The sequence below is a fragment of the Gobius niger genome, assembly GCF_951799975.1.
Source record: "Gobius niger genome assembly, chromosome: 8".
Classification (NCBI taxonomy): Eukaryota; Metazoa; Chordata; class Actinopteri; order Gobiiformes; family Gobiidae; genus Gobius; species Gobius niger.
This window is the reverse complement of record NC_136859.1, coordinates 13,852,415-13,879,172: the sequence shown is the minus strand read 5'-3', so window position 1 is coordinate 13,879,172 and position 26,758 is coordinate 13,852,415. Positions and strand designations below refer to the sequence as shown.

At 38.2% G+C, this 26,758-nt stretch overlaps 5 protein-coding genes across 5 annotated transcripts; all 5 read right to left on the bottom strand.

The window, feature by feature from the left end:
• Positions 1-249: 249 nt before the first annotated feature.
• On the bottom strand, positions 250-3,464 carry LOC306966234 (class II histocompatibility antigen, B-L beta chain-like). The gene is made up of 5 exons (XM_079560917.1): positions 3,278-3,464; positions 2,871-3,140; positions 1,324-1,608; positions 1,129-1,239; positions 250-440 (listed from the first exon to the last, which is right to left on the bottom strand). Exons 1-5 carry the CDS (start codon positions 3,330-3,332, stop codon positions 418-420), a joined length of 744 nt encoding a protein of 247 aa, XP_079417043.1. The 5' UTR covers positions 3,333-3,464; the 3' UTR covers positions 250-417.
• Positions 3,465-4,771: 1,307 nt separating this feature from the next.
• LOC306967374 (DLA class II histocompatibility antigen, DR-1 beta chain-like) lies at positions 4,772-7,497 on the bottom strand. Its single transcript, XM_079562372.1, has 4 exons — positions 7,388-7,497; positions 6,426-6,710; positions 6,231-6,341; positions 4,772-4,854 (listed from the first exon to the last, which is right to left on the bottom strand). The coding sequence occupies exons 1-4, from the start codon at positions 7,452-7,454 to the stop codon at positions 4,832-4,834; spliced, it is 486 nt and encodes a 161-aa protein (XP_079418498.1). The 5' UTR covers positions 7,455-7,497; the 3' UTR covers positions 4,772-4,831.
• A 3,565-nt stretch (positions 7,498-11,062) lies between these two features.
• On the bottom strand, positions 11,063-20,883 carry LOC306966842 (DLA class II histocompatibility antigen, DR-1 beta chain-like; the record flags this gene model as incomplete). The annotated part of the gene is made up of 3 exons (XM_079561658.1): positions 20,722-20,883; positions 12,528-12,797; positions 11,063-11,346 (listed from the first exon to the last, which is right to left on the bottom strand). Coding segments are annotated over exons 1-3 (609 nt in total), but the record flags the coding sequence as incomplete, so codon positions are not given.
• On the bottom strand, positions 18,198-19,664 carry LOC306966864 (HLA class II histocompatibility antigen, DR beta 5 chain-like). Its single transcript, XM_079561681.1, has 3 exons — positions 19,337-19,664; positions 19,160-19,270; positions 18,198-18,356 (listed from the first exon to the last, which is right to left on the bottom strand). The coding sequence occupies exons 1-3, from the start codon at positions 19,632-19,634 to the stop codon at positions 18,331-18,333; spliced, it is 435 nt and encodes a 144-aa protein (XP_079417807.1). The 5' UTR covers positions 19,635-19,664; the 3' UTR covers positions 18,198-18,330.
• Positions 20,884-21,867: 984 nt separating the features above from the next.
• On the bottom strand, positions 21,868-23,606 carry LOC306966841 (H-2 class II histocompatibility antigen, A-Q alpha chain-like). Its single transcript, XM_079561657.1, has 4 exons — positions 23,532-23,606; positions 23,156-23,416; positions 22,795-23,076; positions 21,868-22,093 (listed from the first exon to the last, which is right to left on the bottom strand). Exons 1-4 carry the CDS (start codon positions 23,581-23,583, stop codon positions 21,969-21,971), a joined length of 720 nt encoding a protein of 239 aa, XP_079417783.1. The 5' UTR covers positions 23,584-23,606; the 3' UTR covers positions 21,868-21,968.
• Between the last annotated feature and the right edge of the window lie 3,152 nt (positions 23,607-26,758).

Genomic DNA, 26,758 nt, shown 5'->3' with positions numbered 1-26,758 from the left:
TGTATTCATGTCCGGCACTTATTCTTAAACAACTGGGCAAAACAAAACAGGATTTTAAAAAGCAACAATTTATACATTGATTGCATAGTAATTATAATAAAAAAAATATTCTTCATACACATGAGCTTCCACAATTGTGACCCACTTGTGTGTGTGTAAATTTAAGCATCGTGATTATTTGCCTGGGACCTTCAGAAAGACAGGACCAGGTGTCCTTTTCACTGCATTTCATAAGCCAAATTCAAAGTCTTACTGTGTTAAGTATGGCTATAACAGAGTTTGTGAAATAACCAACTACCACTTTTTTCAGTACGTTATGACTGGAACAATGCAAAAACACCAATGCTGTGAATATGCCTGAATGCAAATAGGATTATTTATCAGTATTTCCAGTGCATTTCTCTCCTCAGCTCGTCATTAGTTTGGCACCAACACATGCCCTAAAAAGAACCACAAAGAAATACATGTAAAAATCAACAGACATTTTATAAACACTGCTCATAAATAATCTAGTGGTGGAATTTAATTTGAAGTAATTTTGTTGAGTCCTTTTTAATTAAAGCCACACCGCATAGAATTTTACCCAATAAATTTTGAAATAGAAGCATGTGCAACAAAAATGTGCCTTTGCTGTGAGCGGCTCACCTCTCCTAAGACAAGACTGTAACTTTACCGAGACGTTGACTAAAGTCAGCAGAAGTAGAGATTTAAACATGTTAGGTCCCCATCTAAATCCATTCTTTGATTACCCATTGCAGTAATAGCATTTTCGAGCTGGTTATTAGGAGCATGTTTTGTACTGAGGTTAACTTGGACCAGTATCACCAGGGCACAATTGCTATAAAAGCTACTGTCTTGGCATGTTTGCTGCGCTGTGGATACTTTTTTGGTCCAATAATCATCTCTTTCATCATCACTTTTAAACACCTAAAGAATTCACCAACAGTTGGCGAGGCTCAGTTATGCTAATGCCCCTCCACCTGTTCAGTAAATGTTGATATCAGTCCATTTACCTTTTACAACCTTCCAACATGAACATGTCTTATGACTGTTTTTTGGTGCATTGATTGAACTATTCTATTCTGAGGGTGTGGTCCCTGCTCCTCTTGTCATTTGCTTCATTCATACCTCTTGTGTAATTCATGTAGTAAATAACACCAACTGCAGTAAAGGCCAGTCCCAGCAGCAGCCCTGCAGTCCCAACAATGATCTTGTTTTTTCTTGACTCTGAATAGTGCTCTGTGCAACAATTACAAATATTAATAAAATTATCACAAGTAACTTCATTTGAATGACATGATCATGACCTGGGAACCATCGTACCCCATTTGTAAAGCTCAGGTGTTGAGAGGCTGGCGTGCTCCACCATGCACTCGATGGTGTCTGTTGCTGTAGGTATATACTCCAGGTAGGAGTGCTTCTGGTAAAGCCAGTTTCCGTCGGACATCTCATCAGTGGAAATAACTTCAGACGTCACCTCCTCCCCATTTCTCAGCCATGTCAAAGTGATGGGTTTGGGATAGAAATTGTAGGCGCTGCAGATGATGCTGCCGGGTTTGTGACTGGTGGCTGTTTTAGCGGAGAACACTCTGACTTGAGGTTTTTGAACTATGAAACACATAGGTTCATGGAAGTTTGTTCATTACTCTTTTGTGAAATTGTAAATAGAAATATAAATTTATGGCAAGACATGGCAAAATTTAGACCTTTTTTTTCTACAGTGCATGTTAATGAACATACATGGGTCTCATGCATGTAAACACGCTACACTGGATTGTTGCCTTGGGCTAATTTCCATCCGTCCCCTATGTGCACTTTCAAACACACTGTCATTCATCCTGCCCGATTGTACATGTTTTTAGTGGTAGGGGAAACCGGAGTACCTGGAGGACACCTACGCAGACACGGGGAGAACATGCAAACTCCACATTGAAAGGTCCTGTCCAGGTGGTAATCAAACCCAGGACCTTCGAGCTGTTAGTATTTAGACCAGTGTTTTTCAACCACTGTGCCGTGGCACACTAGTGTGCCATGAGATATTGTCTGGTGTGCCGTGGGAAATTATCCAATTTCACCTTATTGGTATGAAAAGATATTTTTTGAAGACAAATTAATTATCATCTTCAAATAATGTGCTGTTATTGAGTCTCTGAGCTGTCTAGTGATCGACAGAGTAACCATGTTATATGTTATGGCCGCAGATAGCTCATTTCTTTGAGACAAGAGAATTAGTGATGCATGGATGCGACAGGTGTGACAGAGGCATTGTGGCTGGCAAGACAATACGGTGTTCCTATTCAAAACACTTTGATGAGAACGACTTTATATTGTGAATATAGGCTACAGAGTAATTTTTTTTTTTACATTTTCTGCTGGTGGTGTGCCTCGGGATTTGGCTCAAAAAAGGTTGAAAAATACTGATTTAGACTATATATTATTAATTAATTAATTAATTATCAATCAAGAATGAGAAATTAACAAGGAAAAACATTACATGTTCTTACACAAGCGTATGTTAAAGGCCTTTACCGCAATCTCATTTATTTTTCATTACCCCAATAAACATTTTACTTCCCAGGCCTATAGCCATAATGCGTTGGCTTTTTTATCCAGTTAACCATGAAGCCATAAAGACTTTTTAACTTTTCTAACCTTTTTGAGTTCCTCAGGTTTTTTTTCTTTTTAAGCATTTTACTTATTTAGTCATATAACTGTTTTACGTATTATATGCAACCTTGTTGTTATTGCAGATATTGTTTTATATTTTAATCTTTTTCCCGAACAACAGAGACAATTTCAAATTTGAAAGGTAAAAATCCCTTTTCACCTGCATTGTCTTGTCATAAACACTGTGAGCTCTGTAACATTACCTGATCCCGCAAGAGCATTCACCAAATCAGGGACTCCTTGTTGACACTTATGAAGTCCATGTTTCATCTCATTTAAAATATGTGGATTTTTATTGAGTCCATTAACAAAGTCCTGTATCTTCTCTGTGTAGCCGGTGAATTTCCCCTCTGTGCTGTTGTACGAAGCAATGAGTTGCTTGTTGCGGTATAAGACACAGTAAAAAAAAACTGCATCATGTTCGTCTTCTGAACTAAACTGACAGCTTTCAAAACCGTACATGTAGTGAGCACCTGCAAAATCAAAGAACATGGTTACAAACCTTAGTTGCTGCATGTGTGTTGACCTTAAACTTAGCATTCTAGCCATTTATAAAGACACAAGCATTGCACTAATCTTAACTCAAACTGGGAATTTGTCATATTCTTACCTGTTGTGGAGATAAACAAACATAAACACAGTAAATATAATCCTACAGTACTCATGGTGTCGGTGGATATTGATGAGGACGACAGACGATACAAATTATGTCCATACGAGAAGCTCAGGACGAAACATCAGGAAGTAAACATTCCTCTGATAGGCATTTTAATAGGTGAATTGGGGTGGACCTGATAGTAACAAGTTAACAATTAAACCGGAAACACAAATGCTTCGCAAAACCAAAAGGCTGTGCACATTTACTTAGTGAGAAACTTCCACTTCCCTTTTGTGACGGTGAACTTTTGCTCCTCAGCGTATCCTTTTAGGGCTTTAAGATGTATCACTATCAAGCGAATATATTGCAATTTAAATGGTTGCAATTAGCAAATGACAAAAGCTGCAATAGGTAGAGGGAGAATATAAAATGCCGTCTCATTGGGTCTAAACATGCATGGAAAGAAACTGAAGCGCAAATCTAATCACAACAAAATGTCAAACAAAAAGAAGCAGACTGGGACTTTTAATCAGCAGAAAAATGACGATAAAATAGAACCCAAAACGGCTCATGATTTTTCTAAAACGCATGCGCTCACGGTAAAACATGCAGTGACATCTCAGTGACAGGAACGTCCTGGGTTGGTTGCTTTCTATTTATTTTTTCTATTTACATTATATATTTGTTGAACAGCATAACTGCAGGAAACATAGGCTACAAGAATCACACATGGAAATTAAAAAAATGTCTACAACAGCTGCCAAAAATATTTATGAATTCATGATAAATAAGCAAACAAAAGTAAATATAAAGCTGTAGAGGCAAAACAGAACAGGATTTTAAAAAGCAAAAGTTTATATATTGATTGCATAATAATTATAACAGAAAAGATATTCTTCATACTTCACTTCACTTTATTTCATGTCCCCGATGGGGCAATTAGTTGTGCAGCACAAGGAAACATTCAAACATATAAGTAAAAAAAAAACATCATGCATTCACCATTCCAACAAGATGCCGAAGTGCAAACCTCAAAGACAAACAGAGTCATTGGCAATTGTATGTACAACAGTCAGATAAAAGAGAATACAACAACTATTTCCCCTCACACAGAATTCGATGCCTGTATACTCCTTTTATGGTCAGAGTTTACACATGAGCTTCCACAGTTGTGACGCACTGTGTGTGTGTGTGTGTGTGTGTGTGTGTGTGTGTGTGTGTGTGTGTGTGTGTGTGTGTGTGTGTGTGTGTGTGTGTGTGTGTGTGTGTGTGTGTGTGTGTGTGTGTGTGTGTGTGTGTAAATTTAAGCATTGTGATTATTTGCCTGGGACCTTCAGAAAGAGTGTCTTTGTGTATTATTTGTCTCTTTCACTGCATTTCATAAGCCAAATTCAAAGTACTGTGTTGGGTATGGCTATAACAGGGTTTGTAAAATAACCTACCAGCAGCTTTTTTTCAGTACTTTATGAATGGAACAATGCAAAAACACCAATGCTGTGAATATGCCTGAATGCAAATAGGATTATTTATCAGTTTATCCACTGAATGTCTCTCCTCAGCTCGTCATTAGTTTGGCACCAACACATGCCCTAAAAAGAACAACAAAGAAATACATGAAAAAAATCAACAGACATTTTATAAACACGGTTCATAAATAATCTAGTGGTGGAACTTAATTTGAAGTAATTTTGTTGAGTCCTTTTTAATTAAAGCCACACCGCGTAGAATTTTTTCCCAATAAATAATTTTGAAATACAAGCATTTGTTTTATGAAAAATACCTCATAAATGTACAAACAAACATGTGCCTTTGCTGTGACAGGCTCACCTCTCTCCTTCAAGAAAAATGTATCATTCCTTCATTCCTATTGTTTTGCAGCATGTAGTTATATACTGGAAAGAATTATGGCTGACATGGCTGTTCGATCATAAATGAGTCAGTTAAGTTAACAGCACTTTCACAATTGCACAGTTTGGTTTGGTCCCAAACAGAGCACCCTTTGGTTCAGAAAATAGATTAAAAAAATTTGGAGTTCCTGGCCAGACCGAGTCCTGGTTTTGTGTTTTAATGTGAAGGTTCAGACATCTACAGTCTGTGGGTCAAGTCCAGGAAACACAACATGTTTAAACAAAGGAGAGAGACGGAGCCCAGAGCGGATTAAAATAAATGTATGAATTTAGCTTCTTTTCCTCCTCATCAATTTAAAACTAACTATTGCATGTCGCTGTTGTATTGACAATATTAGTCTGTGTAGGCTCTTAGTCGTTCAGGAGTTGTCCAAGATAAAGTTTCTTGAGCCATGATCTGTACTCTGTAGTTTAAGTGAACGTTTAGCAGCAGTAATGATCTCTCAGCAGCCGTACTTATAAAGATCATTAGGAGGAGCTTAACTTGGACCAGTATCACCAGGGCACATTTGTTATAAAAACGACTGTCTTGGCATGTTTGCCGCGCTGTGGATACTTTTTTGGTCCAATAATAATCTCAAACAGCACTTTTAAAGGGACTTTACGGAGTTTAAAAATGTTAAAATTATGTATTTTCCTCCCCCTGTATGTTCCAACAATGTCCTAAGGTGTAGAATGAGCCCAGACATATTCACCATAACTGCCTCTATAATCCTGCACTGTCACTCAAAAAGGTGTTACTTCGGGTCCGAATTGCCATCATGCACGAGCTTAATATAGAAGGTGCAGTTACATGTATGACCTGAGGTGGCAGTAGTGAATATAAAATGGCTAACTTGCATCTAGCCCCTTTAAACACCTAAAGAATTCACCAACAGTCGCGAGGCTCAGTTATTCTAATGCCTTTCCACATGTTTAGTAAATGTTGATATCAGTCCATTTACCTTTTACAACCTTCCAACATGAACATGTCTTTTGACTGTTTTTTGGTGCATTGATTGAATTATTCTATTCTGAAGGTGTGGTCCCGCTCGTCTTGTCATTTGCTTTATTCATACCTCTTGTGTGTTTCATGTAGTAAATAACACCAACTGCAGTAAAGGCCAGTCCCAGCAGCAGCCCTGCAGTCCCAACAATGATCTTGTTTTTTCTTGACTCTGAATAGTGCTCTGTGCAACAATTACAAATATTAATAAAAATATCACAAATAACTTCATTTGAATGACATGATCATGATCTGGGAACCATCGTACCCCATTTGTAAAGCTCAGGTGTTGAGAGGCTGGCGTGCTCCACCATGCACTCGATGGTGTCTGTTGCTGTAGGTATATACTCCAGGTAGGAGTGCTTCTGGTAAAGCCAGTTTCCGTCGGACATCTCATCAGTGGAAATAACTTCAGACGTCACCTCCTCCCCATTTCTCAGCCATGTCAAAGTGATGGGTTTGGGATAGAAATTGTTGGCGCTGCAGATGATGCTGCCGGGTTGGTGACTGGTGGCTGTTTTAGTGGAGAACACTCTGACTTGAGGTTTTTGAACTATGAAACACAGGTTCATGGAAGTTTGTTTATTTTCACTACTCTTTTGTGAAATGGGAAATACAAATGATAATTTAATGGCAAGACAATCCAGCTGACCGCTGGGAGGCCTCAGAGACACTGCACCTCAAAGGTTGACCACAAATCATTTGCATGTGTGCGAGTTTGAAATTAACTTGTGTATTTTTGTAATTGTAATAAGTATTAAGACTATATATTATTTATAAATTCATAAATTCATTTTCAATCAAGAATGAGAAATGAATATAGAAAAACATTGCATGTTCTTACACAAGCTTATGTTAAAGGCATTTTAAAAAGATAATCTCTGATTAATTTTTCATTACTATAGCCGTAACGCATTGGCTTTTTAATACAGTTAGCCATGTTAAATAAAGGCTTTGTAGCTTTTCTTACTTTTTTGAGTTCTTCAGCTTTTTTTCCCTTTTTTCTTTTTAAGCATTTTACTTCAGTCTAGTTTACTCATATAAGTGTTATACAGAATATAAGCAACCTTGTTGTTATTGCAGATATAGTTTTTTTTTTTTTCAATATTTGAATCAGTTCACCTAAAAGCTTTCTTTAAAAACAACAGAGACAATTTCAAACTAGAATTATACAAAACCCTTTTCACCTGCATTGTCTTGTCTTAAATACTGTGAGCTCTGTAACATTACCTGATCCCTCAAGAGCATTCACAATATCAGGGACTGCTTCTTTACACTCATCATGTGCATGTTTCATATCCTTTAAAATATGTGGATTTTTATTGAGTCCATTCACAACTTCCTTTGCCTTCTCTGTGTAGCCGGTGAATTTCCCCTCTGTGCTGTTGTATGAACCAATGAGTTGCTTGTTGCGGTATATATAGCCAAGTAACACAGCATCATTTTCGTCTTCTGAACTAAACTGACAGCTTACAAAACTGTACGAGTAGTGAGCACCTGCAAAATCAAAGAACATGGTTATAACCCAATTAAATTTAAAGTTGCTGCATGTGTGTTGACCTTAAACTTAGCATCCCTTCTAGCCATTCATAAAGACACAAGCATTGCACTAATCTTAACTCAAACTGGGAATCTGTCATTCTTACCTGTTGTGGAGATAAACAAACATAAACACAGTAAATATAATCCTACAGTACTCATGGTGTCGGTGGATATTGATGAGGACGACAGACGATCCAAATTATGTCCATACGAGAAGCTCAGGACGAAAACATCAGGAAGTAAACATTCCTCTGATAGGTATTTTAGTGGGTGTGTCAGGGTGGACCTGAGAGTAACAACAATTAAACCGGAAACACAAATGCTTCGCAAAACCAACGTTACAAAATCTCTTCAGTGTATCCTTTTAGGGCTTTAAGATGTATCACTATCAAGTCAATGATTGCATTTAGCAAATGACAAAAGCTGCAATAGGTAGAGGGAGAATATAAAATGCCGTCTCATTGGGTCTAAACATGCATGGAAAGAAACTGAAGCGCAAATCTAATCACAACAAAATGTCAAACAAAAAGAAGCAGACTGGGACTTTTAATCAGCAGAAAAATGAAGATAAAATAGAACCCGAAACGGCTCATGATTTTTCTAAAACGCATGCGCTCACGGTAAATCATGCAGTGACATCCCAGTGACAGGAACGTCCTGGGTTGGTTGCTTTCTATTTATTTTTTCTATTTACATTATATATTTGTTGAACAGCATAACTGCAGGAAACATAGGCTACAAGAATCACACATGGAAATTAAAAAAATGTCTATGACAGCTGCCAAAAATATTTATGAATTCATGATAAATAAACAAACAAAAGTAAATATGAAGCTGTAGAGGCAAAACAGAACAGGATTTTAAAAAGCAACAGTTCATATATTGATTGCATAATAATTATAATAGAAAAGATATTCATACTTCACTTCACTTTATTTCATGTCTCCGATGGGGGAATTAGTTTTGCAGCACAAGGAAACATTTAAACATACAAGAAAAACAACCCATCATGCATTCACCATTCCAACAAGATGCCGAAGTGCAAACCTCACAAACAAACAGAGTCATTGGCAATTTTATGTACAACAGTAGGTAGTAGTAATAGTAGTAGTTGAAATTGATTGTCCCCGTGTGGAAATTAATTTGCAGTGAGTGGAGATACACAAATATAACAGTGACCACAGCAGACAGATCCAAACATTGACAACATACAAAGAACAAACCACGGCCCGTCAACCTCAGTTTAAATTGTGTTAAAATCGTTATCTACATTCCTTAAAAACCTTCTCTGACAGACCAGCTGTGCAGAATAGAAAAATCACTGTTGGTTACTTCATATTGTTGGTTTGTTTAATTGTAAAATGGCTTGTGGCACAAATGACTGCCTGGTCCTGTTTTGAGTCAGGACGGGGCACCTGTACCTTCGACCTGAGGGTAGCAGCTCAGACTCTCTAAACAGAGGATCTTTTGAGTCCGATAATATTATGTCTGCTTTATCTAGAGCTCGAGCAAAATAAATGTCCTGCAGACCCTTCAGAGGAACACCTAGGATTTTGCTTGCAACTGTATTTTCCTAAGGGAGTTCTTTTGTGCCTCAGTCATGGCCCCGTACCAACAGATGATACAGAAAGTCAGAACACTCTCCACAAAAGCACTGTAAAACATTTTCAACACGGTTTATCCACCTGAAAGGTTCATAAAATATAGTCTCTGTTGACCTTTTTTAGTGATGTGATCTGTATTTTTGTCCCACTTTAATTTGTCATCTAAGATCACACCCAGATACTTGTGCTCAGAAACAGAATCAATGACTTCTCCTTTTATGATGGTTGGGCTGTGTGTGGACTCCCGCCTGAAGTCGATGATCAGCTCCATCGTCTTTGTTGTGTTCAATAGAAGATGGGAGTCGTCACACCAGGAGATGAACTCATTTAGGACAGGGCCGTGTTCAGTCTCGTCCTCCCGAAGCAAAAGGACAAAAGAGAATACAACAACTATTTCCCCTCTGTCCCCTTTTATGGTCAGAGTTTACACATGAGCTTCCACAGTTGTGACGCACTGTGTGTAAATTTAAGCATTGTGATTATTTGCCTGGGACCTTCAGAAAGAGTGTCTTTGTGTATTATTTGTCTCTTTCGCTGCATTTCATAAGTCAAATTCAAAGCACCCGTCTTTGAGAAGTCGTACTGTGTTGAGTATGGCTATAACAGGGTTTGTAAAATAACCTACCAGCAGCTTTTTTTCAGTACTTTATGAATGGAACAATGCAAAAACACCAATGCTGTGAATATGCCTGAATGCAAATAGGATTATTTATCAGTTAATCCACTGAATGTCTCTCCTCAGCTCGTCATTAGTTTGGCACCAACACATGCCCTAAAAAGAACCACAAAGAAATACATGTAAAAATCAACACACATTCTATAAACACTGCTCATAAATAATCTAGTGGTGGAACTTAGTTTGAAGTAATTTTGTTGAGTCCTTTTTAATTAAAGCCACACTGCATAGAATTTTACCTAATAAATAATTTGGAAATTTGGAAACTTTGAAATACAAGCATTTGTTTTATGACAGATATTTTCATCATTGAAAAATACCTCATAAATGTACAAACAAACATGTGCCTTTGCTGTGACAGGCTCACCTCTCTCCTTCAAGAAAAATGTATCATTCCTTCATTCCTATTCTTTTGCAGCGTGTAGTTATATACTGGAAAGAATTATGGCTGACATGGCTGTTCGATCATAAATGAGTCAGTTAAGTTAATGGCACTTTCACAATTGCACAGTTTGGTTTGGTCCCAAACAGAGAAGAAAAATAGGAAGCTCTGGCCAGACCAAGTCCTGGTTTTATGTTGTTTTAATGTGAATGTTCAGACATCTACAGTCTGCAATCTTGGCATGTTTGCTGCGCTGTGGATACTTTTTTGGTCCAATAATCATATCAAACAGCACTTTTAAACACCTAAAGAATTCACCAACAGTTGGCGAGGCTCAGTTATGCTAGTGCTTTTCCACCTGTTCAGTAAATGTTGATATCAGTCCATTTACCTTTTACAACCTTCCAACATGAACATGTCTTATGACTGTTTTTTGGTGCATTGATTGAATTATTCTATTCTGAGGGTGTGGTTCCCGCTCCTCTTGTCATTTGCTTCATTCATACCTCTTGTGTGTTTCATGTAGTAAATAACACCAACTGCAGTAAAGGCCAGTCCCAGCAGCAGCCCTGCAGTCCCAACAATGATCTTGTTTTTTCTTGACTCCGAATAGTGCTCTGTGCAACAATTACAAATATTAATAAAATTATCACAAATAACTTCATTTGAATGACATGATCATGACCTGGGACCATCGTACCCCATTTGTAAAGCTCAGGTGTTGAGAGGCTGGCGTGCTCCACCATGCACTCGATGGTGTCTGTTGCTGTAGGTATATACTCCAGGTAGGAGTGCTTCTGGTAAAGCCAGTTTCCGTCGGACATCTCATCAGTGGAAATAACTTCAGACGTCACCTCTTCCCCATTTCTCAGCCATGTCAAAGTGATGGGTTTGGGATAGAAATTGTAGGCGCTGCAGATGATGCTGCCGGGTTGGTGACTGGTGGCTGTTTTAGTGGAGAACACTCTGACTTGAGGTTTTTTAACTATGAAACACATAGGTTCATGGAAGTTTGTTCATTACTCTTTTGTGAAATTGTAAATAGAAATATAAATTTATGGCAAGACAAGGCAAAATTTAGACTTTTTTCTTTATTGGTTTATTTGGTTGGGACAGTGCATGTTAATGTGTAGTCATAGCAATATGTTTCATAGCACATGCATATAACTGAAAGTATTTTATCTACACTCTTGCCTTTTACTGTAATTGATTAATTTTTTTATGTTGATGTTTTTATTGATTCTATTTGCTTTCTTGTATTTATGCAACTGTGAAGTACTTTGATTTGCCTTGTGTATGAATTGTGCTCTACAAATAAACTTGCCTTGCCTTAATGAACACGCTACACTGGATTGTAGCCTTGGGCTAATTTCCATCCGTCCCCTATGTGCACTTTCAAACACACTGTCATTCATCCTGCCCGATTGTACATGTTTTTAGTGGTAGGGGAAACCGGAGTACCCGGAGGAAACCTACGCAGACACGGGGAGAACATGCAAACTCCACATTGAAAGGCCCTGTCCAGATGGGAATCAAACCCAGGACCTTCGAGCTGTGAAGCATGAGCGATAACGCTGAGCTGCCGTGTTTTGGGCTTCTTGTTCTAATCCAGCTGACCCCTGGGAGGCCTCAGAGACACTGCACTCCAAAGGTGTACAACAAATCATTTGCATGAAAATATGAGTTTTAACTTGTGTATTCGTGTAATTGTAATAAGTATTTAGACTATATATTATAAATTAATTAATTAATTATCAATCAAGAATGAGAAATTAATAAGGAAAAACATTGCATGTTCTTACACAAGCGTATGTTAAAGGCCTTTACCGTAATCTCTCATTTATTTTTCATTACCCCAATAAACATTTCACTTCCCAGGCCTATAGCCATAATGCGTTTGCTTTTTTATCTAGTTAACCATGAAGCCATAAAGATTTTTTAACTTTTTTAACCTTTTTGAGTTCCTCAGGTTTTTTACCTTTTTAAGCATTTTCCTCTTTAGTCATATAACTGTTTTACGTATTATATGCAACCTTGTTGTTATTGCAGATATTGTTTTATATTTGAATCATTTTCACAAACAGAGACAATTTCAAATTTGAAAGGTAAAAATCCTTTTTCACCTGCATTGTCTTGTCATAAACACTGTGAGCTCTGTAACATTACCTGATCCCGCAAGAGCATTCACCAAATCAGGGACTGCTTGTTTACACTCATCATGTGCATGTTTCATCTCATTTAAAATATGTGGATTTTTATTGAGTCCATACACAATATCCTGTATCTTCTCTGTGTAGCCGGTGAATTTCCCCTCTGTGCTGTTGTACGAAACAATGAGTTGCTTGTTGTGGTATAAAACAAAGTAAAGAAACACGGCATCATGTTCGTCTTCTGAACTAAACTGACAGCTTTCAAAACCGTACGAGTAGTGAGCACCTGCAAAATCAAACAATATGGTTTTAAAACAATATTGTTTGTGTGTTGAGCTTAAACTTAGCATCCCATATAGCCATTTATAAAGACACAAGCATTGCATGAGTCATGACTCAAACTGTGAATCTGTCATTCTTACCTGTTGTGGAGAGAAACAAACATAAACACAGTAAGTGTAATCCTACAGTACTCATGTCGATGGTGGATATTGATGAGGACGACAGACAATCCAAATTATGTCCGTACGAGAAGCTCAGGACGAAATATCAGGAAGTAAACATTCCTCTGATAGGTATTTTAGCGGGTGTGTCAGGGTGGACCTAATGGTAACAAGTACATTGCGCCATTGCGATTGACTGCGGAATTGCGGGAAGCGAATGCAGAAATTGCATAAACTGTTCAAATTGCATAAATTGCTTAATTTGCCTAATCTAATTTGCATAAACTGTAAAATGCATAAAATGTCATTTTGCATAAACTGTATTCACCTTATTCCGCCCCGCCCACTTTTGCCTCTTTTTGCGCTGTCTCGGCACCTCGTTTTCCAGACACTTCCGGTCAAGCGCGAAGCCCGTTCATTTAAACGGAGAACGAGGGAAAATATTCTCCGCCCAAATCTGATGTTTAGTCGATTGATTTGTGTAAATGTTCAATGTTCATTTGCACCAACATGTCAACACTGCAGCGTTTCTCAGCGCGGCCGAAAAACGGCTTTGTTTTCGTGTAGTGATTTTATGTGGACTTCTCCGGCCCCATGTTAACACATAGGAGAAAAGGGGCAGGCACAATTCATGGCGGCGCCCACGCGAGCCTCCGGAATAAGGTGGATAAACTGCATAAAGTGGTAAAATGCTTGAATGGGTTAATTTGCATAAATTATGTAAATTGCATAAGCTCTTTAAAATTCATAAATCCTAAATGGCATAAACTCTTAAGTTGCATAAACGGTTTAAAATGCATAAACTGGTTAAATCCCATTAACTGGTTAATTTGCATAAATTATTTATATTGGTAAATGGTCTCAACTTATAAAGTGCTTTTCCACCTACATTAGGCACTCAAAGTGCTTTACAGCAAGGATCCGCTCACCCATTCATACACCAATGTACGCAGACACTGGGGGCAATGTGGGTGAAGTGTCTTGCCCAAGGACAAAACGACAATGTGCACTTTCAGGAGGTGGGATTCGAACCCCTGACCTTCTGATCATGATACGACCCGCTCTACCATCTGCGCCACTGTCGCCCCTTTACAGCTTATTGCATAAACTGTTCAAATTGCATAAACTGTTCAAATTGCATAAATTGGTTACATGCGAAAATCCCTATTAAGTTGCATAATAGTGCTTTAAAATGCATAAACTGTTTAAATTCCATAAAGTGGTTAATTTGCATAATCTATTTTGCATAAACCGGTAAAATGCATAAAATGTCATGTTGCATAAACTGTATAAACTGCATAAAGTGGTAAAATGCATGAATGGGTTAATTTGCATAAATTATGTAAATTGCATAAGCTCTTTAAAATTCATGAATCCTAAATGGCATAAACTCTTAAGTTGCACAAACGGTTTAAAATGCATAAACTGGTTAAATCCCATAAAGTGGTTACTTTGCAGAAATTGTTAATATTGCATAAACTTTTTAAATTCCATAAACTGGTCAAACTGTTGAAATGGCCTCAGTGCTTCAATGGCAGAAGCTGCACAAAAGGCTGAAAGGCTTGGAGTCTCCCCCATTGGCTGGATTCCCCCATACACACCAATGCAAAAATGTCAAACTCCCGTATAAAAAAACTGGAAAACTGCAGAAGTGCATAAACTGCATAAACCACAAGTTGCAGAAGCTGAACATGCACAAATTGCATAAAATGCAGAAAAAAGTGCAGAAAAGCATGGATTTGCGGCAGCCCCATTATAAGTCAATGGGAAAAATCTCCGACATTTTGGCCGATTGCGGAAAAAACGTAAATTGCAGAAGTCCCAAAAGTAATAGCACCCTTCTCCTCAACATGCGGAACATTTTGATGCATAACTTGCATAAATTGCACAAAGCATGGTGCTGAAAGCTGGGGAAAATCGGGAAAAAGATGGAAGAGGAATAATAATAAAGAACATGAAAACCAATAATTGACTGCGGAAGAATTCCGCAGTCAATCAATTAAACCGGAAACACAAATGCTTCGCAAACCCAAAAGGCTGTGCACATTTACTTAGGGAGAAACTTCCACTTCCATTTTGTGACAGTGAACTTTTACTCTTCAGCGTATCCTTTTAGGGCTTTAAGATGTGTCACTATCAAGTCACTATTGCAATTTAACTGATTACAATCAGCAAATGACAAATGCTGCAATAGGTAGAGGGAGAATATAAAATGCCGTCTCACTGGGTCTAAACATGCATGTAAAGAAACTGAAGCGCAAATCTAATCACAACAAAATGTCAGAAAATTGCATCTAGTTATTTTTTTGTTCATCAATCCTGTTATATACATTCTAATACTATACTGTCTTCATATAATGGAAAGCCAACAGGAAAGTGATCTGATCTTAACAGAATAAAGAACTGATCTCAGCCCTTTGACTTGTAACACAAGTCATATATTTACTTCAAGCTGTGTTTTTCTTTATTTTTTGCTGAATCTCTAGTGGCACAAGCAGTCCATATGAAATTTCATTATGTTGTTTAGTAAAATTTCACTTATTGCCTCTTTTATGTTTTTCATACTTATAAAGCAAAAAAAAACTGAAAAAAGTACACTCAGAACAGGAAGAAAATGAATAGTTGGCCTACCATAGTTCTCTAAACAAATGCAAAACCCGGCTTCATATTTGGAGGCATTTTAGGCCTAATTGTAACTAAAACAGCTGTAAGCTTTTAGATTTAGGTAAAGCTGAACTGAAGTTGATTGAAATTGAAATGTAATGTGCAGATTTGTAACTTCAGTTATCTAGTTAAAATAGTGCTTTCTGTATCTCTGTGTTGTGGTCGCTATGTGTGCTATGTTTGCCGGGTGTGGGACAGGCAAATGGGTTTTTGTTAGAGAGTCATGTCAAATTTAGGCTGATGCTGATAATGAATAAGAGTTAATTTACAGTTGCCCATACATTCACTGAGAGTTGGCAAATCTAGCTGGATACAATAATGCAAGGTAGCGGACCGATTGTGGATCAAAGGAATTTTGCTATGTGGTTATTACGTGAAGTCATGATAGAAATTATACGCCGTGTTTGGATATACTAAAAATAATCTGTATCTAGTGGAAGTTTGTGCTATCCATACTAATTTATTTCAACCTGGATCGACTCAGAGACAAAAGCAGCAATTAAAAAGATTCATTGACATAGATCCTTTGGCGATCAGACCCTGCCAGTAGACATCGATATAAGGATTATAGTGAGTATTAATGGGTAGCTTAGGGTTAGGGATGCCTTCCCCAAGACGCTGGACACTGGTGGTGGTATGGGAGACCAGTGAAGGATGTAGCAGGGTGAAGCCATGGACAGAAGAGGCGGTGAAGGGGTGGAGGTTGGTCGCAGCACAGCTGGGACGCTGACGAGCCATGGACGCTGGACCTTAAATGCAGGACCACGGGCGATGATTGGCTGCGATGAAGGTGTGGCTCTGCACTGGTAGGCTGAGGTGGAGGTGTGATCCTTGCAGACGCGATCCATAGCTGGAGGTAGGTGATGCTGAAATTAGTCTTCCAGGCTGAATTTATGCCTAGGCTTCATATTCCAGCAACAGATTTGTCTAAATGTTTGGCAATGACCAGTGATTCTATTGCAATCGAGGAGGAATCTCTCGTGTTCTTACCTGCTGAGGAAATTAGCAAATCAATAACATTTAATCCTTATTCATAGTGTTGTAAATGAGGGCAAACAGTAAAGTTCACATTGTGTATAACAGAGAAAGATGTGAAAGTCACCAGCGAGTGAATGAAGATGCATCTGACAGCTCGGCCTTGCTACATGCTCATGCTGACACCTGTGTCAACACTGATGTGTGAAAATAAAAAAAACAGCATCGCACACTCATAGCCGATGTCAAAAAGTGGATTTATTCAAGATTATGTTTTGGCATAGCCTTCTTCAGATCATTTCTTTTTTTCCTTTTTGGAACCACAGAGCACGTGGAGTGGACCAGCCCAGGTGGCTTAGATCTTCTCCAAATGGTGGGTGGCATCCATCAATATGGAGGCCACACCTAGAGCAAAGCAGCCAATTTTTACAAAGACAAAAATAATTAAAATGCATACAAATATATACAAACTCTGTAAGACATATAACATACAGTCTACAGTATTTACAAGAAACATTTCAGATCAAAGTCAATACTGAGTCCATGAGGAGTTACAGTCTTTCAATGGTGGATCAAACAGTGCTCCCTCTTAGATAGGGGGAGATCCAAGTTTCCACCTCTAGAGAGCAGTTTTACATGTTCAATCCAAATATATCTTAAAGATGATATGGGATCATTAAATTCATTAAAATGAGCTGCCACACACATCCATGTTTTTGCATCTTATTGTACTTCTGTGTTCTGAGATACGTGTTTTTAGGGCTCTTCTCGTTTTACCTACAAAGGCTTTTCCACATGGACAAGCAATAAGATAAATTACAGCTTTGCAAGATATGATCCCTCTGATGGGGATGTTTAAAGCTGCTGCAGTGATATGTGTAATTGCACTGACTACAGCCCCCACAACGGCGGTTACCATAGATGTATGACACACAGTAACGCTCCCTAACAACTATATAGTATGTATATATTTCACACTCACAAGCATTTTATGAAATACAATTATGCACTTTATTCATTTCAGGGACAATGGACATTAATCAGCGTTACTGTAAATAAGTCAGAATTGGCAAAGTGATTTTTATCTGTTTGCTGTCCCTTAACAGATGTTGAGTTAAATATAGTAATTTAACTTCCAGTAAACAGCGGTGAAACAGGTTGAGCAGCTTTTGCAGTGATTTCCGTAACCTTTGTTTCACTGGTCAGTATAAAGTATGTCTGTCAAAAAAAAAGTAGAGCTTGGTTCTCAAAAGGCAGCACATGGACCACTGGATTTTGATTGATTTCATTCACAATTTCCTTCGTCTTCTCTGTGTAGCTGGTGAATTTCTTCTCTGTGCTGTTATGTGAATCCATGAGTTGCTTGTTGTGGTACATAGCCAATAAACACGGCATCATGATCGTCTTCTGAACTAAACTGACAGCTTTCAAAACCGTACATGCAGCAGAATACTGATTCCCAAGGTATAATTGAGTTAAAATAGAACGTAAAATATAAGAAATGAAATAATACTTTTATTAGATCTTCTGTTAGAACATCTCAAAACTTAAGCGTTAGGTACTACACAGTGGTCTTACAGTTGTCAACCTCTTATTTACTTTATTAGAGACAATGCAACCGAACCACAGCAAACCACAACAATAGGCTAAACAATAGGCTAAATAATCATAACATAAGATGAACAAAACTCAAATTAATTAATGCTCATGATTTCCACATCTCTGCACATCACGTCCTTAATGATCGGGCACCAACAGACGACCTAAAGAGAACAAACAAATTGTTAGTCAATAGCATAACAGTCATGTTATGACAACTGAAGGTGCTTCTTTTCCATCCATCCATCCATTTTCTTCCGCTATATCCGGGGCCGGATAAAGCGATCCACACACACCTCCTCCAGCTGTTCTGGGGGGACCCCGAGGCGACACCAGGCCAGCTCGGAGACATAGTCCCACCAGCGTGTCCTGGGCCTTCCACGAGGCCTTGTCCCACTAGGACATGCCTGGAACACCTCCCGCGGGAGGCAACCAGGAGGCATCCGGAACAGATGCCAGAGCCACCTCAGCTGGCTCCTTTCGACGTGAAGGAGCAGCGACTCTACTCCGAGCTCCTCTCGGGTAACTGAGCTCCTCACCCAATCTCGAAGGGTGCGCCCAGCCACCCTGCGGAGGAAACTCATTTCGGCCGCTTGTATTCGCGATCTTGTCCTTTCGGTCATGACCCAAATCTCATGACCATAGGTGAGGGTGGAAACGTAGATCGATCGGTAAATCGAGAGCTTTGCCCCCCCGACTCACGGATGGTGCTTCTTTTCTTTGTGTAAAAATAACAAAAGATTTGCTTGACAAGATAGTAGCATGAGTTTGTGGGTTTGCAAGAAGTCATGTTGCTGTGCAAAGTTAGTAATTCACTGGCAAGTAAGTATTGAATATACTATATAGACAAGGCAAATATTTTAATTTCAAGTCTCAAACTTTTTGTAGCACGTAGTTCTATGTGTAATGCTCTTTCATGTTTATTGCAAATAATGTGCAAATACAATGTCCTGGGCTGCATTTTCACCTCTCGTGTGTTTCTTGTAGTAAATTGCACCAGCTGTAGTGAAGGCCAGTCCCAGCAGCAGCCCTGCCGTCCCAACTGTAATCTTGTTCTTTCTGGACTCTGAAAGGTACTCTGTGCACACAAATATATGAAAATATGAATTCAACTGACATAATCATGACCTGTGAACCATCGTACCCCATTTGTAAAGCTCAGGTGTTGAGAGGCTGGCGTGCTCCACCATGCACTCGATGGTGTCTGTTGCTGTAGGTATATACTCCAGGTAGGAGTGCTTCTGGTAAAGCCAGTTTCCGTCGGACATCTCATCAGTGGAAATAACTTTAGACGTCACCTCCTCCCCATTTCTCAGCCATGTCAAAGTGATGGGTTTGGGATAGAAATTGTAGGCGCTGCAGATGATGCTGCCGGGTTGGTGACTGGTGGCTGTTTTAGCGGAGAACACTCTGACTTGAGGTTTTTGAACTATGAAACACATAGGTTCATGAAAGTTTGTTTATTTTCACTACTCTTTTGCGAAATGGGAAATACAAATGTTAATTTAATGGCAAGACAAGAAAGGCAAAGTTTTGACTTTTTGGGATTCTTGTTCATCTACCCAGCTGACCCCTGGGAGGCCTCAGAGACACTGCACCTCAAAGGTTGACCACAAATCATTTGCATGAAAATATGAGTTTGAAATGAACTTGTGTATTTGTGTAATTGTAAGAAGTATTTAGACTATATTTTATTCATAAATTCATAAATTCATTTTCCATCAAGAATGAGAAATGAATAAGGACAAACATTACATGTTCTTACACATTTTTCATTACTATAGCCGTAACGCATTGGCTTTTTAATACAGTTAGCCATGTCAAATAAAGGCTTTGTAACTTTTCTTACTTTTTTGAGTTCCTCTGCTTTTTCTTTTTTCTTTTTAAGTATTTTACTTCTTACTATGTCTAGTTTACTCATATACATGTTATACAGAATATAAGCAACCTTGTTGTTATTGCAGATATAGTTTTTTTTAAATATTTGAATCAGTTCACCTAAAAGCTTCCTTTAAAAACATTAAACAACAGAGACAATTTCAAATTAGAATGATACAAAACCTTTTTTTTTGCATTGTCTTGTCATAAACACTGTGAGCTCTGTAATATTACCTGATCCCTCAAGAATCTTCACCATATCAGGGACTCCTTGTTTACACTCATCATGTGCATGTTTCATCTCATTTAAAATATGTGGATTTTTATTGAGTCCATTCACAATATCCTGTATCTTCTCTGTGTAGCCGGTGAATTTCCCCTCTGTGCTGTTGTACGAAGCAATGAGTTGCTTGTTGCGGTATAAGTCACAGTAAAAAAAAACTGCATCATGTTCGTCTTCTGAACTAAACTGACAGCTTTCTAAACCGTACATGTAGTGAGCACCTGCAAAATCAAAGAACATGGTTATAAACCTTAGTTGCTGCATGTGTGTTGACCTTAAACTTAGCATTCTAGCATTCTGGCATTCTATTTATAAAGACACAAGCATTGCACTAATCTTGACTCAAACTGTGAATCTGTCATTCTTACCTGTTGTGGAGATAAACAAACATAAACACAGTAAATGTAATCCTACAGTACTCATGGTGTCGGTGGATATTGATGAGGACGACAGACGATCCAAATTATGTCCATACGAGAAGCTCAGGACGAAACTTCAGGAAGTAAACATTCCTCTGATAGGTATTTTAGCGGGTGTGTCAGGGTGGACCTGATAGTAACAAGTACAATTAAACCGGAAACACAGATGTTTCGCAAAACCAAAAGGCTGTGCACATTTACTTAGGGAGAAACTTCCACTTCCCTTTTGTGACAGTGAACTTTTACTCTTCAGTGTAAATCCTTTTAGGGCTTTAAGATGTATCACTATCAAGTCAATTATATACAGTATTACTTCATTTCTAATTAAAATAATATTTTAATACTATACTGTCTTCATATAATGGAGAGCTAGCAGGAAAGTGATCTGATCTTAACGGAATAAGGAACTGATCTCAGCCCTTTGACTTGTAAGACCTGATAGGTTGAGGTGGAGGTGTGTGTGTGTCCCTGCAGACAGATCATTAGCTGGAGATATGTGATGCTGAAATTAGTCTTCCAGGCTGAATTTACGCTTAGGCTTCATATTCCAGCAATAGATCTGTCTAAATGTCTAAGTGATTCTATTGCAGTCTATTGTGTTCTGCTGAGGAAATTAGTCTAGAATTCAACTACATGTAATTCTTATTCATAGTGTTGTAAATGAGGGCAAACTCTAAAGTTCACATTGTGTATAACAGAAAGATGTGAGAGTCATCAGGGAGTGAATGAAGATTGGCCTTACTCATGTTGACGCCTGTGTCGAGGGGCAGACCACAACATTACAACATTAACGTTTGACACACAGTAACGCTCCATAACAACAATATGGTACGTATATATTTCACACTCACAAGCATTTTATAAAATACAACTACACACTTTATTCATTTCAGGGACAATGCACGTTAGTCAGTGTTACTGTAAATAAGTCAGAATTGAGATAATTAAATAGAACTTAAAGGAGGCCACTGTAAAACAAAATGTACACAAAAAACACAAAAAAAGTTAAATTATATTACACACAGCATTCAATAAAATACAAAAACAAACAGATCAAAGCAGATAGACAAACAAGAAACAATCAAGAGGCAAGACAAGAAGTGGATGACAGCCATATCAACCATATCAAATCAATGGCATGTGTGCAAATGGCTTGTCACTTTAGTGTTACCTGCGCCTCCAATACCTCCAATGATTCAGTGCCTATAGCGTCCTTTGATGATTAAAAATGTTCCTACAGCAACTCCCACAAAGGCAACAGTCAGGCCCCCTCCACAGTACAAATCAAGAGCCAGATCTTCGTGGCTCTTCAGATCCACATCTGTGAAGAATTTGGGGAAAAAACATCAGATCATGAAGTGGAGAATAATCTGTTTCTTTTACAATTTTGTAAAGTCTCTTCTTAGTCCTTACTTGGACCCAGACAGCTCTACTTGAATACCCCACTCTACTCTGCTTGAGTGCTCAACAGAAAAGAGGAGCACGGAACAACAACACAAATGGAGGATGTTCGATTGCCTGCTCTTGTTTTTTATCGCCCTAAGAATAAAGGCGGGGAAGCCTAGGATGCAAAGTGACCTGTGGATAAATAATGCTTTTTTAGAAGAGGTTTATGGAGTTGGTCAGGATCAGAACAGTGAGAAACATCCTCAGCATCCAGTGGTGGTCTACTGTCTACACTTTGTCTTTAAGCTGCTATGCATGTTTCAGAGTGTTGTTTTTCTTGTCTTTTTCCAGCATTATAATTGATTAAGCGTTTTGGTAACGTTGTACTTGGCTCACTATTGCCCAGGGAGAGATACCATGCTAAGAAGTTACTGTTTTAGTATTGTGGTTGCATCCTGAGCAGAGCAGAGGGAAGCTGTGCTGAGTGGGGACAAGGGGACACACTTGAGAGAAATTGTACATAAGACTTTTGCACACAAGGCTTTTTTACAATGACTAGAGTATCATTAATATGAAGTCACATAATTGAGTACAAAGTTCATATGAAACTTTGCCCAAAGCAACTGAGAAACTCACCCCAGATCCTTGTTATGGGCGTGTCCAGGGCAGAGTGCTCCACTGTGCAGCTGTACACATCGCCTTGCTCCGGCGTGATCGTGAGAGTGGAGAAGCAATGGAAGGTCTGGTCATTATTGGGCATATATGGACTGGTAGATGCCGCATCAGACACTGGACGATTGTTTTTGGTCCAGGTTACTTTGACACGAGGAGGGTAGAAACGATTCACAAAACAGATGAGATGGTTTTCTACCCCCGTCTCGACTTCATCAGTTGGATACAAGATGCTCTCAGGGGGGTCTTGAGCATTAAAAATATCAGTTGTGTTACATTGAAATATGTTAAAAAAATAGGCCTAATTAAAATAAATGTGTTTTACCTTGTACTTCTGGTGTTTCAGTGTCCTTTAATATTTCCTTTGCTATAGTTTGAGCCACCAAACATGACTTTTTTGCTTTCAGCGCGTTTCTAAAAATATTTGGGTATGAGCCTGTGTCAAAATGAATATAAGGTGGCACGGTAAACACAATCACATTGTTCTGAAAGTCAGCATACAGAGCCAAATCGCCATCAACTTCATATATAACATCTACAGTGCCATTATAGAAGCATCCCACTACGTAATGTAGTTCATGTGAATCTGAAATGCAAAACAAACAAATGGTTTCTTTATAAAACTCAAATGAATTAGATTGGCACATAACATACACTAATTATTGTCTACTAATCAGTCAGAAAAGCAAAATTTTACTTACTGCACAGTGCATAGTTGAAAGCCAGGCTAAGGGCAAATACACACAGCTTCATCTCGTCACAGCTGGAGCCACAACAATAGCCGACCTTTTTATGTGTCTAAAACAGGAACTACATTTGATTCAGTCACATGAGCATGGGATCAGAAGAATTTATCCAAATACAGTAGGCTTATACTTTTAATGTAACACCTTGAATCCTTGTCAATAATAATGAATAAATACATTCACAATTTTTGCAACTTAAACAAAGTTGTCGTTTGATACGTTTGCATAACTTCCAGTAAACAGCGGTGAAACAGGTTCAGCAGCATTTGCAGTGATTAACGTAACCTTTGTTACACTGGTCAGTATAAAGTATGTGTAAAGAAAATAAAGTAGAGCTTGTGTAATGTAAATAAAGGTTGGTTCTCAAAAGGCAGAACATGGACCACTGGATTTGGATTGATTTCATTCACAACTTCCTTCATCTTCTCTGTGTAGCTGGTGAATTTCCTCTCTGTGCTGTTATGTGAATCCATGACTTGCTTGTTTTGGTACATAGCCAATAAACACAACATCATGATCGTCTTCTGAACTAAACTTTACACTTTATTCTCATTTATTATGTTTCATGAATTTGCATGTTGCTTTGTTTATTTTATGCAAAGGCAGTTAGTTACCTTTTCAGTGACTGCTTACTAGACTAGGGCTTGGCGGTTCCCAAAGTGCGGTCCGGGACCCCAGAGGCAATGCAAGGGGGCCCCAAAGCTTGTTTACAAAACACAAATTTGCAAAGGAAATGTACATTTATTTGCTAAAATGTACAGGTCTCTTTAAATTATTTAGCTATTGTTGTGATTTTCATGTAATTTAAGATGTAAAATAATAACAAATTCTTTCAAGTATATTATTATTTTTGGGGGGCCCTGGGAGATCTTTGGAACAAGGAACAAGGCTGCGACGTCCTGGACTTTGAATGGCTGGAATATATAGTGCTTTTAATGTGGTTTATGAATATATACACGGTTTAAACCTCAGATTAAAATGCACATGACAGGTTTTCATCACAACGTAATCAATTATACTGAAGTTTTTGTAAAAACAAACAAAGGCTGTGACAAATGTCCCTAACTGTCGCTGTTAAATATGAGTAAAAAGGGTCGTGAGCGTGTCAGATTTCTAAGGTAGGTTCCCTCTTGTCACTTAAAGGTTAATATTTGTGAGTATTTGACTTTGTAGTCACCCAGTGGCTGTATGAGTGGTCAACATGACGCCTTTACTTTCCATCACAGTGGTCTGTAGGACGCTCCAGGATCAATTGTTTGGAAGGTTTTCTCTGCTGATGCAGCCTCTCACCAGAAAACCTAGAAAACAAGCGTCCTAGAGACCACTGACAAGTAAAGGAGCCATGCTGACCACTCATACAGCCACTGGGTCACTACAAGGTCACATATGCAGAAAACCTTAAAAAAAAAAAAAAAATTGCATAAGAAGTTGTATAATGCACCTTTCAATTTAAGATATAGATAGAAAAAATTATACAATCAACTGTTCTTCATAGAATTATCAGTCAGCCGCTGTAAAACTATGATTAACACTAGCACAGAAATAGTCCCACAATCAAACTCAGTAATAATTAGAAAAATGTTTTTGCACAAGTTTACATTTTGCTCAACTAAGCTTCAAACCATGTGCAGTGCAGTTACTACCTCAGAATTTACTACATGATGATTAAACTAAGACGTTAAAGAACAAAATTTGGTGTCATTCTCCATGTAAGGCATGGGAAGTCTACATTAGCTTTACTGTGCCTCTGAACTTTAATGGTATGGCGAGCCGTATCCTTGCATTACAGGAAACCACATACCAGCAATCTTTTGATTTGGTAATTTTCACAATTGATCTTCTCAATAAATTATTTAATATGTTAATACTACCACTTGACTCAGGAAATTGCAGAATCAAACATGTGAGAAAATCAGAATAAATCTTTCTACTTAGACAAACACATACAAAAGACATGAAACCTTAGTAAAGATCACAAGAATGTTTCTATTCTTACCTGTTTTGGAGACTAACAAAGCAAAGCACACGACTAAACTCACTCCTTTATTCATACTGTCTGTAAGTATAAAGTCCAGCGCAACAACTACCAGGAAACAAAATAACTACCGCCTAAATGTCATTGACAGGTGTGTCGGCTTCACAGATGAAAAATGTAAAAAAAAGCACAAGAACTCAAACTCACACTGTATTTACCTTGTCAGGCTCCTGGTAACACACATACTCAGTTACGCTTACTCAATGTAGCTACATGTAGCATTTTGAAGTAACTGTACTTTTGCAAGTTGTTTTTAGAATTCTACTTGAGTAATATGTCGTGCCAGTGTGAGTAAATATTTTTCTCTCACTTTAGTAATAATTTGGGCCACTACTTTTTACTTCTACTTCAATAAAATGAAACAACGCTACTCCACACTTACTCTAACCACTTCTGCAAATACATAAATTAAAACGACGTGATTTTGTTTATAAACGTAGGCTACTTTTACATGATACTAAACAGAACTGAGAGCTGTGAGGAACTGTTTCACTTCCACTTTGTGACAATGTGAACTCTGTGAACTCTGTGAACTCTATCCATTCGTCAGTACTTTCCCAAATACTAAATCTATCTGTTTACTCTGAATGCACAGTAATAAGACTGATGGGGGGGAAAATGGGAATCAATTTGTGAAAAATTTGTGAATAAATTCTATGACATGCTTTTCATTGGCTCACATCAAAATCAAATAGCATTATTTAATATAACCAGATTACACCAGTGGAGGCTGAATTATCATAGACTAATAACACAAAATATCCCTTGCTCCCTCTGCCGGCAACTGTTGCATTTTGTTTGGTCACTTGCTGCTTTCAATTGTTTTCCAGTCACTTTGTTGAATTAAAGCTGCATTATGCAACTTTTTATGTGGAATAAAAAAAAAAGTGTGTGTGTGTATTTTTGTTACCATGTAGTGACCCCATGTGGCTGTATGAGGGATCAGCATGGCACCTGTACTCTCAGCCACCGGGTCACTACAAGGTCAAATGTGCACAAATGACAACTTTTTTTCCCCACATAAAAAGTTGCATAATGTACCTTTAAGCATTACTGTTGAGATAATTTGCGTGAAACATCAACGCAGATAAAAGTGCAGTACTTTAACCTCTTGAACACCACCTTAAAGGGGCTAGATGGCCATTTT

Excerpts from the sequence above, each read along its gene's own strand:
- LOC306966234 (XM_079560917.1), bottom strand. The coding sequence starts at position 3,332 with ATGAGTACTGTAGGATTATATTTACTGTGTTTATGTTTGTTTATCTCC. Across the intron at positions 3,141-3,277 it reads TTTGTTTATCTCCACAACAG|GTGCTCACTACATGTACGGT; the intron begins GTAAGAATATGA and ends TTGATTTTGCAG. Across the intron at positions 1,609-2,870 it reads GAATGCTCTTGCGGGATCAG|TTCAAAAACCTCAAGTCAGA; the intron begins GTAATGTTACAG and ends TGTGTTTCATAG.
- LOC306967374 (XM_079562372.1), bottom strand. The coding sequence starts at position 7,454 with ATGAAACATGCACATGATGAGTGTAAAGAAGCAGTCCCTGATATTGTG. Across the intron at positions 6,711-7,387 it reads GAATGCTCTTGAGGGATCAG|TTCAAAAACCTCAAGTCAGA; the intron begins GTAATGTTACAG and ends TGTGTTTCATAG. Across the intron at positions 4,855-6,230 it reads CTACATGAAACACACAAGAG|GGCATGTGTTGGTGCCAAAC; the intron begins GTATGAATAAAG and ends TGTTCTTTTTAG.
- LOC306966864 (XM_079561681.1), bottom strand. The coding sequence starts at position 19,634 with ATGTGTTTCATAGTTCAAAAACCTCAAGTCAGAGTGTTCTCCGCTAAA. Across the intron at positions 19,271-19,336 it reads ACCTGAGCTTTACAAATGGG|AGTACCTTTCAGAGTCCAGA; the intron begins GTACGATGGTTC and ends TTGTGTGCACAG. Across the intron at positions 18,357-19,159 it reads CTACAAGAAACACACGAGAG|GTCGTCTGTTGGTGCCCGAT; the intron begins GTGAAAATGCAG and ends TGTTCTCTTTAG.
- LOC306966841 (XM_079561657.1), bottom strand. The coding sequence starts at position 23,583 with ATGAAGCTGTGTGTATTTGCCCTTAGCCTGGCTTTCAACTATGCACTG. Across the intron at positions 23,077-23,155 it reads TGAAACACCAGAAGTACAAG|ACCCCCCTGAGAGCATCTTG; the intron begins GTAAAACACATT and ends TTAATGCTCAAG. Across the intron at positions 22,094-22,794 it reads GCCCATAACAAGGATCTGGG|ATGTGGATCTGAAGAGCCAC; the intron begins GTGAGTTTCTCA and ends AATTCTTCACAG.